Below are 15,216 nucleotides of genomic sequence, written 5' to 3'. Positions count from 1 at the left end.
GTGAGGGGACCCCCAGGCTTGGTGGAGGTTCGAACCCAAGGATATGAGGGTGGGGATGGGATCAGACCCCCGGAGTGGGTATCCCACCACAGTCCTCATGGGACCCTCTGTCCCGTCCCCAAGGGACCCCCCCTCTCCATGCTGAGACCCCCATCGAGTTCTCACCCAGGTTTCTGGGGCAGGATGTGGCCTCGGGGTGCTTTATCCGGAGCAGCTGTGCAAGAGCTCCCGGGCTGTGCTGGGGGGGGGAGCAGTAAACCTGCCCTGTCCTCCCCACAGCACCCTGCAACTCCCACCACAACCTCAAAAGCTCAGTGTGCGGCAACCCCTGGGGCACCGCACAGGGTAGGTACCCCCAGCCCCATGGCTCCCACCCCTTGGGGCAGCCCCAGCCCCATCCCATAGCTGCCCCCAGTCCCTACCCCATGGCTCTGCCCCCAGCCCCACATTCACTATCCCACAGCTCCCTCCCAGCACAGGGTGAGCACAGCACAGGACCAGCCCCTGGGGACAGTTCTCTTTGCAGAGGCCCTGGAGGGAGCCAGGCAGCTGTGATGAGCTGCAGCCCAGCTCCAGCCACCTCTGGAAGTGGCATTGGAGGGACAATCCTTCCCCTTCTGTCCTCTGGGTGCTGGCACCCCACGATGCACAGAACTGGTTCTGCCTCATTTTTGTGCTGGCAATGGGGAGGGAATGGGGGCCAGGAGCAAGTCCTGTCCTGCTCCCCACCAGGGACTGGTTCTGCAGGAGGTGAAGGTGAGCCTGGCTTTTCCTGCAGGAAGCTGAGGCACGGAGCAGCAGCAGCCCCTCAGACACCAGTGGTTTGCTGCTGGGGCTGCTGCCCCCTCCCTGGAGGTGTTCAAGGCCAGCTTGGATGAGACCTTGAGCAACCTGGGCTGGTGGAGATGTCCCTGCCCATGGCAGGGAGATGGAACTGGATGAGCTTTAAGGTCCCTTCCAGCCCAACCCACCCCATGGATCTATGGAGCAGGCAGAGGCTTTGGGATGAGCAAAGGGCAAGAGCAGACAGAGCTCCTTCCCCTCCCAAGCCTAGCAGAGACCCTTGGCAGGTCCCCAGCTTCACCACCCAGCACTAAAAGCCTGCAAACACTTCCCACGCTGTGGGCTTTGCCCTGCAGCAGAGCAGAAACCATCCAGGAGCAGGTGTGGGAGCCAGACACTACCCCGGGCCAGTGAGAGGCTGGGGTGGGAAACATCGACCCTGCCCCCGGCCGCAAGGAAAGAGTCTGAGCTCCAAGATGTGGCACTTGCAGACATCCACAGCACTGAGTTTATTTCCCCTCCCGTCGGGATCAGGGAACCACAGAAGCAGTTTAAATATTTACAGAGCAATCCAGCGCCCCGCGGGGAGGGAGGAGAACAAAGGGTGAGGGGAGCCAGGGCTCGACCCCGCCGACAGCCACGGGGCTCCGCGGGGCAGCCCGGAGCTGGCACCTGGAAGGGGGAGGATGGAGGAAACCTTCAGAGTGGCAAAGAGAGGGGCACTGGGAAGCAGCTGGTGGCGAGAGGAAGGAAGCTGCAAGGGGAGGACATCCCTCACCCACCCACCTCTGCTGCTGCCTCCCACTCCAGCAGGAAGCTGCCAGCTCCCCACAGAACCCAGCACTGCTGGGGGCTCTCTGCACCCCCCAGCGCTGGGCTGATGGCACAGGAGAGCAGGAAGACCATGAGTGGCACCAGCCCAGCCACATCCAGCCTCTGCAGCACCATGAGTGCCACTCTCCTGTTGGCCACATTTCCTGTGGGCACCCAGGGCCCTCCTGTCCCTCCGTGGGGGTAGCTGGTGGGCTCAGCACCACGCTCCTGCCCCAGCAGCCAGCACTCCAGCCCACCATGAGGCCACCTTGCTGCTCCAAGAGTCTCCCTTTGAAGCCCAGATCTGGTAAGGAGTGTGAGGAGTGCTCCAGAAGGATCCTCAGGGTGGGGAATGGCACTCAGCATGTCCTCAGAAGTCCCAGGAGAGGGGACTGTGGCCAGCAGCCCTGCTCCCAGCCTCCCCCAGCAGCTTCAAGTTTCTGCTTTGGCAACGTTGCTGGGAAAACACTGAGCAGGGGGAGGAGAGAGCCCCAGCAGTCTCCAGGTTATTGCTGCTGCCCACCACAGGTTGGCTGCAGCCCCAGGGGCTCCCAGCACATCCTTGGCAGGTCACTGAGGATCAGAGGAAATCAGGAAGAGAGGCAGAAGGACCAAGCCCTGCTGTTAGCCATGGGCTGGCTGGGTGGAGGCAGCAGCTCAGTGAGACACCAGCCTCTCATCAGCAGCTTCTCTTTGATCAGGATCCTGGCTCCCTAACCAGCCCCAGGCCCAGCAGCCTCCAGCCTGCTCCACACAGGCTTGAGAAGGCTGCAGAGAGCAGACACTAATGAGTGGTTTGGTTCCAGGCAGACAGGGAAGGGTGCTGAGCTCTGCACTCCTCCACCCAGCCCAGGAAGGTCAGCACCAGAGGAGGAAGAGTCAGCTGGGAGAAAGGAGAGCCTGGAGGAGCTACTGAAAAGGGACAAAGGAAAGGCAGAAACTGAGGGGCTCAAGAGGAGTCTCCAACCCCCTATTGCTAAAGGAGTCTGGGAGGTGGAAGAGGACGAGGAGGCACACGTCAGACAGGTCTGAGGACCACTGGGGTGACACTGCATGAGCTTCCCAGTCACAGGAAGCCACTGGGACAGCAGGCAGTGGGGAAGAGCTTTTGTGATGGCCACAGGCACTGCCCGAGGCTGAAACCCATCAGGCAGCAGAACCAGGGGCTGCTGTCCCCAGGCATGAGTGGGAGGCTGCTCTCCCTCTGCAGTCAGAGGGGCTCTGCTCAGCTGCACTCAACCCTGCAGCCGCAGGAGCCATGAAAGCCACGGACTCAGAGCCCCCCAGAGAGCAGCAGCTGCAGGCCAGAGCCTCAGCAAGCAGAGCCCTCGGCCCCTGGGTCCTGGCCTAGCCACTTCCTGCCTGGCACTGGGGAACAACCCACCCCCCACTCCCAGCCCTGCCCTACCCAGGGCTCAGGAGGGCCACTAGCCCCCAGTGCTTCCAGCCCAGCCCCTCTGACATCAAAGCCATTCCTGCAAAGAGCTTTTCCCCCAGAGGAGCTCTTCAAAGCACCTCGAGGAAGCAAGCAGCCCCCTGGAAGCAGCTGCCAAGCCAGGCAGAGCCCAACTGGGACACAGACACTTCCCAAACCCTTCACCTCTGCTGTTAACCTCTGCTGGCCACACCAAGCCCAGGACCCAGGTGCTGCTCTCAAAGCCCCACACAAAGCCTCCTGCCCCAGAACCAGGGACCTGCTGCTGTCCCAGCCCCCCAGCAGCACACAAAGATCAAAGGCAGGCAGGAGGCTCCTGAGCAGCCCAACCACAGCTTTAGAGACTCAGAGCAGCCTGAGAGAAGCCTGGGAGCTGCCTTCTCTCTGGCACAAGCTAAAAGGGACTGAGCAGCAGACTCCTAGCTCCACAGCAGGCTCCTGCAAGCCTGCAGCCTGCCATGAGCCAGGCTCACAGCAGCTTTCCTGCCTCCCCGGGCTCCCCAGCAGGACCAGGTGGCTTTGCCCTGCCACAGAGCTGTTCCTCTGCACATCTCCTCAAGGAGGGTCCTGGCATCAGCACCTTCCTGTCACTCCCAGGGGGACCATTAGCAGCTGCTGTGGCACCCTGCACCCTCAGGAGCAACCTCACAGCTCCGCTTGGAAACGTGTGGCAGGGAAACAACTTCTGCCTGGAGAGCTGAGGCAGCAGCTGCTGGAGCCTGCCAGGAGAAGAGAGCAGACATCAGAGAGAACCTCACCAGGTCTCTGCTCACCTCCTGAAGCAGGAGGCAGGGATTGCCCTGTGGCTCTTTACTCAGCACTGACAGCAAAGGCTCTTTCCTCTCCTTCCCCCCAGCCTGCAGGAAAGGGAAGTGCTCAGGGAGTGAGCAGGAGGCTGCAGGAGCCCTGCCACAGGGAGACACCACTGACAGAACAGGAACAGAAGGAAAAGAAGCCACTTCCAGGAAACAAAGATGAGCTGCTACAATAGAGTGGAGTTGCCACCTTGCCCAGGCACCACCTGGCAGTGCCCTGTCTCCAGCTGGCTGGCTCAGTCCCAGGCTCTCAGGGAGCTCAGAGCTGCCATCACCGCAGGTGCAGCGTGAGGACCAGAGTCACGATCACCCCCAGCAAGAGCACAAAGGGCAGCCAGGTCTTCACAAACCCTCCTATGCTGCAAGACACAAGAGAGGGGAAGGGTTTGAACCTGAGAAACCAGCAAACTGCCACAGAAACCTCCACTGAGCAGAGAAGGCTCAATGAAAGTGGAGCAGCTCAGGAGCTTCCCACAGGGCAGTCCCTGTGGAACTTCCTCCTCAGGCAGGAGGAACAGAGGTGGGTACAAAGAGCCCCTCCTGGTGAGGACAGCTCAGGGGTCCCCTCCCCACTGAGGCTGCAGTCTGGCCAGCTCTGATGTGAACAGGATTCAAGAGAGGAGAAATGAGCAGCCCCTGGAGCCAGGCCAGCCCCTGACCTTGTGTTGTGACCTACCCAGGCAAGGGACAGGAAGAGAGGGACCTCTGCTTTAGCTCTCACATCCCAGGCACCCAACAGCAGCTGCCAGACACAGGAGCAAGAACTGCTGTAACCCACTGAGGCCTCTCAGATCTTGTCCAGGAGCACTCACCAGCCACAGAGCCTGGGGGGGCAGATGTTCCTCACCTCTTGGGGACCTTCTCAATGCACAGTGAGAGCTAAAGGGTCTGTGGGGGGCAAGAGGCTGGGGCCAGACTCTGCTCAGTGGTGCCCAGGGGCAAGGATCACAAACTGGAGCACAGGAGGTTCCATCTGAGCAGGAGGAGAAACTCCTTTGGTGAGGGTGCTGGAGGCCTGGAGCAGGCTTCTCAGAGAGGTTGTGGAGTCTCTTTCTCTGGAGAGCTTCCAACTGCCCCCTGGCTAGTGTGATCCTGGGCAGGCTGCTGTGGGTGCCCTGCTGGAGCAGGGGGGTTGGAGCTCCAGAGGTGCCTCTCAACCCCACCCTGCTGGGACACTCCAGAGGACAGGCTGAAACTCCAGAGGAGTAGGAAGAATGAAGGAAGCAGAACCTGGGCTGCCCCTCAGCTCACCTTACATACTTCCCATAGAGCAGGGAGCAGAAGCAGAGCTTCACCATGTTCCAGGAGGTGCTGTTGTCATATCTCATCAGGTTCAAGGCCAGAGCCACGTGGGAGTGGCAATTATCACAGCAAAGGTTGTGCTGCAACAGACACAGGGGCACCAGGTCAAAACCCCTGCTCTGGAGGCTCCCTGGCTCTGCAGCCTGTGCCAGTGCAGGGCCACAGGCCCCAGCGCTGCAGCAAGGACCCAAAGCCAGGGAGGTGTTGGTGCAGGCAGAGCCACGAGCCCAGGCCCTACCATGCGGTGCTTGTACTCCTCGGAGGCGTCGTGCACCGCCGTGTCCCAGGCGTTGGCTCCAGGGCAGTAAACCTTGCCGGGATCCAGCTTCCAGTACCTGCAGGGCAGAGCAGAGCCCTGGCACCACTGCTGCCACCCCACAGCCTCCTGCTTCTCCCAGCAGGAAGGGCTTCAAGGACTCAGAGAGCTTCACTACCTCTGGGGCCCACAGAGCTGAGCTCCTTGAGGCAGATCCCTGCTGCTGAGGGCAGCAGGAGCCACTGCTAAGCACCCTCAGGCAGGCAGACAGACTGCAGACCTCAGGGGCAGGGACAAAGCCCTGATCTGCTCTCCTGTCATGTGAAACCTTCAGGCCATTCAAATTGTGAACCTGATCTGACACACACAGCACCCAGGCACCCTCCTCTTCCTCCCCCCAGGAGTGGTGACAGCTCCTGAGCACAGCCCAGGCAGTGCTCACCTGGAGCACTTCTTGTCCCTTCCCACCCCACCATGGGATTGCCTTGCAGGGGTTTAAGCCTTTCCCCAATAAAGGCTGCTCACAGCTCTGCTTCTCAGCACCATGGCTGCTGCCCACACTTCTGGGAAGATCTAATTGAACTTGGGCTGCTGAGCAGCAGAGACACAGGAGCCATGCCCTGGACCCAGAGCCTCTCCACAGGCAGCAAGGCAGCAGCAGTGCACATCCCCCAGCAATGGGAGCCCCTTGCAGGACAGGGTAGGAGGCTGGCAGGGCACTCACTTCACTGGCTTCCCAAAGGCCATGTTGTCTTCCTGCAAGAAAGGACAAACACATCAGGAGGGTGACCCCAGGCAGCACCCAGCACAAGCCTCTGCTGAAGGCCTCACAGCCCCCCAGAGCTTCTTCAGAGCTGCCACAGTGCTCCAACAGCCTCCAGACACCAATCAGGTTTCTGTGTCAGCATTCAGATTCCAACAGCTTTCATTGCCCTGCTGCAGGCATACTGAGGAGGGTGAAACCCCCAGGGGGCTCAGTACCTCCCTCCCCTCCTTTTCAGCTGTGAACACTTTCTTCACCCAAGGTTGGAGATGCCTCAGTCTATTAAGGGCATTAATTATCCCAAATTAAAACTCCTTTACCTTCAAATTCCACCAGGCCTGAGCAGTTTAGAAGCCCGGGATGTACCTGGTGCTAAAAGGCAGCTTCTGCTACTTAGAATCCAGAGGATTTGGGTCTCAAATCCCAACTAGCAGCCTGCTCCACAAGAATTCTTCCCCTCCCACCCCACAGCCAACCTCCACTGGACAGCAGCCCAGGGGCCCTGAGCTTCAGAAACAGCTCCAGCAGAGCTCTGAGCTGCCAAAGGCAGGGGATGGCTCAGCAAGGAAGGTGCAAACCTGCCCCAGCTCTACTCACCGAGACGAAGTAGGGCCCCGCGAAGTCCCGGATGACGCCGCCGGAGGTGCAGATCCCCATGTGCCCGATGATGGGGAACAGCCACCTGCCAGAGCACAGCCTCAGCTGCCTGCCCCAGGCACACCACGGGCCTGCAGGCTGCTGGGGACACCAGCAAGAGTCTGCCCAGCAGCACCAGCGCAGGGACTGTCCCCCTGTGCTCAGCACTGCTGAGGCCACACCTTGAATCCTGGGCTCAGATTTGGGCTCCTCGCTCCCAGAAGGACATTGAGGGATGGACCAGGGCCAGGGAAGGGCAACGCAGCTGGGGAGGGGGCTGGAGAATAGGGCTGGGGAGGAGCAGCTGAGGGAGCTGGAGGTGTTCAGCGTGGAGAAGAGGAGGCTGAGAGGAAACCTCCTTGCTCTTGACAGACCCCTGAGGAGGCTGGAGCCAGGTGGGAGTTAGGCTCTGCTCCCAGGGAACAAGGGAGAGGATGAGAGGAAACGTCCTCAAGCTGCCCCAGGAGAGGTTTAGGTTGGCCATGAGGAACAATTTCTTCCCCAGAAGGGTTGTCAAGGCCTGGCCCAAGCTGCCCAGGGCAGTGGTGGAGTCCCCATCCCTGGAGAGGTTTCAAAGCCCTGGAGCTGTGGTGCTGAGGTCCATTGGTTGGTGGTGCCCTGGGCAGTGCTGGGGTAAGGGCTGGGCTAGGTGATCTTGAGAAGATCTCTTCCAACCTAAACAATTCCCTGACTCAAAGCTGGAGCAGCTGGCTCAGATCCTGGAGCCTGACCCCCCAAGAGGAGCAACAGCTGACACAGAACCAGACTGGTAGAAATTTTAAGCAATCAAAACAGAAAAGAGGTAAAAAAAAAAGCTGGTTTGCAGCTGTACGTGAGACAGCAGCAGGGAAGCTGCAGCTTCCCCTTGGTGAGCCTTGGTGCTGCTCCCGATCCTGGCCCTGACCACACCACATCTTCTACCTGACTTCCAGCTCTGGCTCAGTAAACATCACCTGATTTGAACTGGAAAGGAAGAGGAAGGCACAAAAATGAGCCCGTGTGTTCCCAGCTCACCCCCAAACCCACATTTTGCAGCTTTTCGTTTTCCCACGACCAGCAAAACTTTCTGAAGTTCTCCTTGAAGCCTGCTTACACCAGGCTGACAAGACTGGCAAGGCAAATTGTCTTCTAACTCATTAAAAGCGAAGCGCAGAGGCACTCCTCGAGGCAGGAGGTGGTCTAAGATCCCCGCAGCCAAACCTTAGCTCCAAACCATGAAAGGCTTCCCACGTCTCCCTGGATCCCCTCCACTCCCGCTCCTGACAAGAGACAAGCCCGGACACCGCACAGCTCGCCCCACACACCCCCACCCTCGCTGCGCGGAGAGGAGAGCCCTGCCCCGGGAACAGAATCTCCCAGGGGCCCCGCACCAGCCTGGCACTCAGACACCCCACAGCAGCTCCAGCGCCCCGAAGCGGGCCGGGCGCCCTGCCCGTGCCGGAGCAGCCAGATCTCCGAGTTCCCTGCCCCAAAGCCAGCCAACACCCGGTACTGCGGGTCGTGCCCCAATGAGCAGAGAGAGGAGCTGCAGGCCGGGCTCCAGTAGAGGTGAGAGAGGCCTCGGGCCGAGCCCTTCCCCAGCAGCGAGCCTCGGGCGCAGGCCCCGGCCGGGCCGCCCGCTCCCGGAACCCGCACTCACGTCAGGACGGGGATCGGGGTCCACACCACGCAGTAAGGGAAGCGGCCGCGCTCAGCATCCAGCCCAGCCCCGCCGCCGCCATTGAACTGCTTCATCTTGGCCTCCGCTTCCGCCATCACCGGGACCCGCCCCCTGCGCGCGGCGCCTTTGCGTCACTTCCTGGAGACCGCTCTCACTTCCGGCTACGGCGGTAACCAGGAAGCATCCCCCGGGGCCTGCCGGGCCCAGCGCTCCCCGCTCTGCTTCCAGCCCGCTCTGGGGAGGGAGAGGCTGGGCTGGGAGGGCTCAGCCACCCGAGCCGAGAGCCCACGGCCCCGCGGCTGCTGCTCCCCACGCCCAGGAGTCGACATGGCGCTTCCCGCCTGGGGCTGGAGCAGCTTCGTGTGGCAGAGAGGGGCCAGGGGTGGTCTCATAGCTCAGGAGAAGGGCCAGGAGCGGGCTCAGGCTCATAGCGCTGCTGAGACTGCCTCAGGTAAGTACCTTCACCCCTTGCACCTACCCTGTGCAGATCTCAGCAGCAAACTTCTCCCTGTTCCCTTTCCAAAGATTGACTCTTCCAGCTTCTTCCCCAGGTAGATCCCCTCGGGGATGGGCAAAAGCATAAATAAAAAGCATCAAAAGCACAACTAAGCATGATACTGAGCCTCCTGTGAGAGGGAGGTCGAGGGGAGAAACAGCATTTACAAAGGGGTTAGGAAAATAACAATTGCTTTATTAGGAAGTTTTAAGTCAAAGTACACAAGAAAGCTGAAGAAAGAATTAAGTGTATTTCAGATTTCCACCCACCACAAAATACAGAGTGACAACTGCCTGCACCTGCACTGGTGGGAGGACAACTCCTGCCCCAGCCCAGTAGCCCCAGGCCAGGCTCTGCCCAGTGAGTGCTGAAGAGCTGCCAGGTGTCCAAACCCTCCTCTTGGCATCCTTCCACCCTGCCCTCACCAGCTGCTCATCTCTTCCTCACACCCAGACCTCAAGGCCTGCAGTTAGCAGAGCTCTGCAGCACAGAGCAGGCTGCTGGGGGTTTGCTAATGAGAGAGTCTTGGCCTCCTCCCACAGGTGCCTGTGTTTCTCCTCCAGTGCAGCTCTCTGCTCACAGATGGTGACAGCCACATCCCAACCACCAGCACAAACTTACAGCTCCCACCTAGCAGCCCCCCTTGTCACTGGCATTTCTCTCCTCCAGCAGAGCCTTCTCTCTGCTTTGTGCCTTCTGCTTTCCAGTGCCTGACTCTGCTCAGCGAGTCCAACCTCCCACCCTGCTCATCACATTCCCTCTCCTGGGGCCAGCACTCGCACACTCACTGCGCTGACACAAGTGAAGCTTCCAAGCCCAGGAGATCCACAGCCTCCACCTGTATGGATGAGGGGAGAGCAACCTGGAGCTGCCAGCATGGCAGCAGCAAGCTCTGGCTTAGAGTGTGGTGCATAGGTGGCCTCCTGCCCTCCATGCTTGCTGCCTCCTCACAGTGCTTGGGCTGCAGCACAAGGAGCTCAGTAATGCACTGACGACTGCCTTCTGAGCCCTCCAGAGCTCATCCACCACCACCTCAGCTCCCAGAAGATGCTGCAAGGCCTGGGGTGGAGGCAGAGCCATCCAGAGGGTGCTCAGGCTGAGCAGCTCTATGTTGAGCAAGAGCCTGAGGCTGTGCTCCTGGGAGAGAATCCACAGAGCAGCCCAAGAGAGGAGAGAAAGCCCTGGGGACAGGGACACTGGAGAGCAAAGCCCTGCCTGGTGCCTTGGTGCTTCCTGCTGTGGCGCTGGGGAGGGAAGCTGCCTGCAGAGCTCCCATTTCACCCTCCACTTTTTGCTCGACAAAGGAAAATCCTTGCATTGATCTGCTCCAGGCTCAGGCAGCTATCAGAGATGGGTAAAGATCCATGGATAGAGGCCAACGCTCACTCCAGCTCCTGTGCTCCTTGTGTGTTCTATCGGATTAGGCAATGGATTTGTTCTTCCTGCCTATGTCTCGCAGGCTGCTAAGCAGCAGCTCACCAGGGAGCAGCTCCCCTGGCCGAGCCCCACAGCAAGGTCACCAGCGAGTCCTTGCAGTGCTGCCTCCCACCCTGCCCTCCTGCAGGGGCAGGGGCACTCCACACAGCTCAGTTCATTCCCTCTTAGAGCAAGTGCAGGAAGGCAAAGGCAGCTGCTGGCACATAGAGGAACTCTGCTTTCCTCAGGCTGGATTTAAAAATAAAGAAAAAATAACCCCCAAAACCCCTCAGCAACAACAGCAACAAAAATCAATAGAGAGCTCCTGTTCTGCACAGTTCCTTTGTGCTTGGCAGGCAAGCAGGAGGCTCTCCAGCCCCAGCCCTGTGCTGGGTGAGCTGGAGCTGACAGCAGGGTCTTCCTAGTGACAACTGGAAAGCTGCTGCTGCTCTGCTGCTATTGATCTAAGCAGAATACAAAACACCTGAAGTCAGCAGGGAAAAATAGCTGCAGTTGGGAAAGGAACTGCAGGGGGGCAGGGGAGGGGGGAACAGGGAGGGGAGAGCAGGTAAGAAGTTCTCCATGCATAAAATTAAAGGCTGGGCTGCTGGTGGCAGTTCTGCCTGGCTACAGCCCTGGATCGATAGGCAGAGCAGAGCAGGAACCCTGCCAGCACCGGGGCTGCAGCCTCTCGTTTGTCAGGAGACAAAAGGTTCTGCTCCAGCTCCTGCCAGCCCCTTGCCACCAACGGCTCCTCTCTGCCAGTGCCAGGAGGAAGCCACAGCAGCTCCTGTTGGCCCCAAGACACCCTCAGGGTGATCTGTGCCTGCTCACCGCAGCGGCCAGCCTGGCCCCCTGCTGACACGGAGCCCTCCCAGGAGCAGCTCTGGGACGGAACAGCCCAGACCAGGCACTGCGTTGGGGTTGTCCAAGCACATCACCATGGCTCCCACCAGAGCTTGGCCTGGAAGGGATTTGGTTCCCTCCCCTTTCTAGCCAGGCTCAGCCCTGAGGCTGGAAGCAGCAGGCAGCGAGTGGCTTCCTTGGGAACCTTCCCTGTTGTGACAGCTCCAACGTTCCAGGGACTGCCAGAACCGAAGCACTCAAGGAGAGGATCCCCTCCCCCGCCGCCATTGACAGCAGCAGCAGGAGCCAGCACCGTGTGCAGGAGGCAACTGAAAATGTCACCGAGGCAGGGGCTGAGGGGGACATTCAGGCGTTCTCCCCCCACCCCGGAGGTGATGCTGTGCTGGGTGGCTCTGGGCTTCTGTTGTGCCCTTCCTGTGCCTGCTGCAACCTGACAGCCTCTGCCCAGCCTGAGCCACAAAGCCGCCGGTGCCTGTCCTGCTGCTGCTCACAAGAGCAGGGACCTGGGCAAGGTCTCAGCCACCCCCCCACAAACAGCAGTGTCCCCGGAGCCACCTCACCCCTCAGCATTAACCCCTGGGGCTTTCCTGCTTCCCTGCCACTTGAAAGCTGCATTTCCTTCCCACCCCAACTGCCACAACCAACCCACAGGGCAGCTTCTGTATTCCAAGGCAAAGCCACCAGCTCCTGCAGGACGAGGGACACACGGTGGGAGTGCCCCAAGAGCCAAGTGCAGGGCACGAAGCCTTCTGAGCTCTTTAAATCCACACAAATCCCAGCCCTGGAGGGGTCCCCATCAGTCTCAGCTCCTGCAGCAGCAGGCAGAGGACTCAATTCCCAGCTCCTCACTGCAACAACAGCAGGCAGCCTCCTGCTCCCATTTCACTGAGCCAGAAGCCATCTTGAGCCCTTTGCAGCCTCACTCCTGGCACTGTGTCCACTGACATCAGAGAGAAGGGAGCGTAGCAGCAGGGCTGTGATTATTGCTGTGCCCACATCCTCCAGCACAGCTCTGCTCTCCCTCCTCAGCCCAACTACAACCAAACCTCACTCCTGTGCCCTTCCAGCCGCTTCCACCCACAGTGCACCACTCTGCCTCCCTTGCCCTGCTCCCTCTTTGTCCAACCACCCAGCCCAGACCTGACCTAATTAGCTGATTGCCAATTGCAGCTAGGGCTGCAGAGGCTTTGTTTGAGCAGAGCAAAGTCTGTCCAGCCTTGGAAATGGAGAGGCCTCCCAAGGCCTCCAGCTGAAAGGTGTCCAATGGGAATTTTTAAAGAGGAATGCAAATGGATTCTGAAAACACCAAAGTGGTTTTCCAGCTCTTAGCAAGGCCTGGAATTCTGCACCTTGGAGGGTAGGGAGGGATTGGGGAGATTTCGCAGCAGGAGCCCAGAGGAGGAAGTGAGGTTGTGATATCCTGGAGCAAGAGAGCCTCTCTGGGTCTCCACATTGGTGTCCTGCACACTGTGGTGGCTGTGGGACACTAAGGCAGAGAGTTGCTGCTGCTGAGAACAGACACCTCAGCAGCTCAGTCAGGTAGGTGGTGACCTGGGTCTACCCCACAGCCTGAGGCCCCAGAGGCTTCTGAAGAAGACAAGGGTTGGCTCATTTCCCACACTCAACCTTTTGCCTGCCCCTTGCTCACCTCTAACTCTTGGGCTCATCAGGGACCCAAGCAGCATTTTACCAACTCTGCCCTGACAGAACACACCTCAGAAGCCAACTCCATGGCAGCCCTCTTGGTCCTCCTGCAGGGCGTGAGCATCGCCCCAGGCAGCCATTTTCATCCTCACCCTGGTGGTGGCAGCTGCTGCAGGTGGACTCTGCTCTCCAGCACAACCCCAGCCCTTGCTCTACCCACACCTGGACAAGCCAAGCTCAGCAGCAACTGGGTGCCCACCACAGCTTTACAAACACCACTTTGGGCTCCCCAGCCCCCTTGCCACTCAGAGTTACTGTGGCCTCTCCTCTCCATGAAGCACCCAGCCCAGCCAGGCCTCCCCTCCACCCTCCCTCAGCCACTTTCCTGGAGGAGAAAGGTGGAACACAGCCAGCACAATCCCCCCCACAAAATGACACCAAGAAGGAACTAGAACAAAGAATCCTTTAATTGCTTAACCCTTTCTCTTCCAGGGACCAGAGAAACAAGTTGGCTGCTCCTTCTAAGGAGGGCAGTAAGGCTTGAGTGTTACCTCTACAACTGCAGGGCAAAAGACAGGAGATGATGGTCTCTAGTAGTTGAGAGATGTGAGGAGCAATGCTCACTGCAACAGTAGGAGAAGCCCAGGGTCTCCAGGGGAGAGCCTGGTGCTGGAATACAAAAATAAAGGAGGCATCCCTGCACATCCCAGGCTAGAAAGAGTTAACCAGAAAGAGCAGGAAGAAGCTTTCCCAAAGAGGGGGCTGAAGTAAACAGCAGAGGTCAATAAAACATCTTCTCCCTACTTCCCCAGCATGTTTTTTCCTCCACCAATAAATACAATTTCCTCATTAACAAGTGACAAAGCAGGTAATCTGCCCACGACAGGGGGAAAAGGGGCTAGAGGAAAAGATTTCTCCTTCCCCTTCTCTCCCATTATTATTATTTATCTTTTTTAACCAAAGCAGCCATTAAAAAGAGGGGGAAAAAACAAACCAAAACAAAAACAAAGAAGAGAAGCAATCCACTGCAGAGGCAGGGAATGGTGCAGCTCTCACACTGCAACCAGCAGGTAGGAAAGCTGCACTGTCTCACCAGGGTGAAAAAAAAACAACAAAAAACAGCTGCCACAGCAAAAGGTGGATGGGGAGGGAGAGGGCTGTTCTCTTCAGAGCTTTCCATCTCAGGCTCTCAGTTTAAAAAAGAGAAATAAATCAAAGTCTGCAGAAATTGTCTGCTGAAAGGGAAAAAAAAAGTTTGAGTGGGAGGAGAAGAGGGGAAAGAAAGAGGCTGCATCTAGGAGGAGAGCCTTGAGCAAAGAGAGGCCAGAGCATGGCACAAAGCCACCCAAGTGAGAAGAATTTTTCTGCTGTCTCTGGGTTTTAAAGAGCAGCAAGGGGCAGCGCAGCCGTGGGGCAGGGCAGGGCAGCTGGTTCCCAGCCCAGCAGGTAACAGCCCACGGGCACCATGCTGGCACCACCTGGAACACAGCCAAGTGCCACTGCCCCAGGAGGGCTCTGCCTCAGCAGAAGATGGAAGACAAAGCTGCCACCACAGCCTGGCAGAGCACAAGGGCAGGCAGTGCTTGCTGGGTGCTGAGGGCCAGGCTGCACTAAGGCTCAGTTTCACCCACACGTGAAAGAGGAGCTGGATGTCCTTCAGGGGCAGAGATCAGCTCCCAGCTAGCTCCAGTGTGACCGAGAGAGCACCACAGGGGACCTCTCTTTGCAGAGAACAGTATCCTTGGAGAGATGCTGCCAGCCAGGAGCCTCTATGACCTCTCTCCCTTGTCTCACAAAGACTGTTCTGGAAGGCAGAGGAAGCAGCTGCCTGGCTCAGCCAGCACTGCGCAGCCTCTCGTCGGCGCCTGGCAGCCAGCAGCAGCCAGAGGAGGAAGGGGAAGGGAGGCCTCTCATCCTCCCCCAGCAGGAACAGGAAGCCCAGGGATTGCACCACATGGAAGAACAGCCCTGCTGCAGCACACACAGCACTGCCAGACACAGCCCCGGGCCCACGGCTGCCATGTTCAGACCTTCAGCACTGAGAGAGGAGGCAGCACAGAGCGGTTTGGATCTCCAGGGGCTCTTTGGTCTTAGTTGATAGTCCTGGAAAAACCCAAGCCCTGGGGAGCTGGCTGCAGCACAGCTGTGCAGGCTCTGCCTGCTAGTTAGTGTTTGGCAACTGCAGAGGAACAACCAGGGCTGCACCTTACACCAGAGGGCAGAGAATGGAAGCTGAGTGCTGCACGTCCAGGTGCACTCCTGGCTGTGCAGCCAGAGTCAGTGTGTACAGGGCAGGAAGAGGAAGGAGGGTTCCTGAGAGGACCTCTGAT

At 58.9% G+C, this 15,216-nt stretch overlaps 1 protein-coding gene across 1 annotated transcript; it reads right to left on the bottom strand.

The window, feature by feature from the left end:
- Positions 1–3,694: 3,694 nt before the first annotated feature.
- On the bottom strand, positions 3,695–8,558 carry TMEM222 (transmembrane protein 222). Its single transcript, XM_054395410.1, has 6 exons — positions 8,443–8,558; positions 6,765–6,849; positions 6,129–6,160; positions 5,387–5,483; positions 5,098–5,228; positions 3,695–4,205 (listed from the first exon to the last, which is right to left on the bottom strand). The coding sequence occupies exons 1-6, from the start codon at positions 8,556–8,558 to the stop codon at positions 4,118–4,120; spliced, it is 549 nt and encodes a 182-aa protein (XP_054251385.1). The 3' UTR covers positions 3,695–4,117.
- Between the last annotated feature and the right edge of the window lie 6,658 nt (positions 8,559–15,216).

This window comes from Indicator indicator, chromosome 33, assembly GCF_027791375.1.
Source record: "Indicator indicator isolate 239-I01 chromosome 33, UM_Iind_1.1, whole genome shotgun sequence".
Lineage (NCBI taxonomy): Eukaryota > Metazoa > Chordata > Aves > Piciformes > Indicatoridae > Indicator > Indicator indicator.
The sequence above is the reverse complement of the archived record's forward strand: the minus strand, read 5'-3'. Positions and strand labels throughout refer to the sequence as shown.

Bases quoted from the DNA above. Each gene is read 5' to 3' on its own strand.
- TMEM222 (XM_054395410.1), bottom strand. From the start codon at position 8,558: ATGGCGGAAGCGGAGGCCAAGATGAAGCAGTTCAATGGCGGCGGCGGG. The intron at 6,161-6,764 runs GTGAGTAGAGCT...CCTTTCTTGCAG, and splicing joins CGGGGCCCTACTTCGTCTCG to GAAGACAACATGGCCTTTGG. The intron at 5,229-5,386 runs GTAGGGCCTGGG...TGTCTGTTGCAG, and splicing joins AGGAGTACAAGCACCGCATG to CACAACCTTTGCTGTGATAA.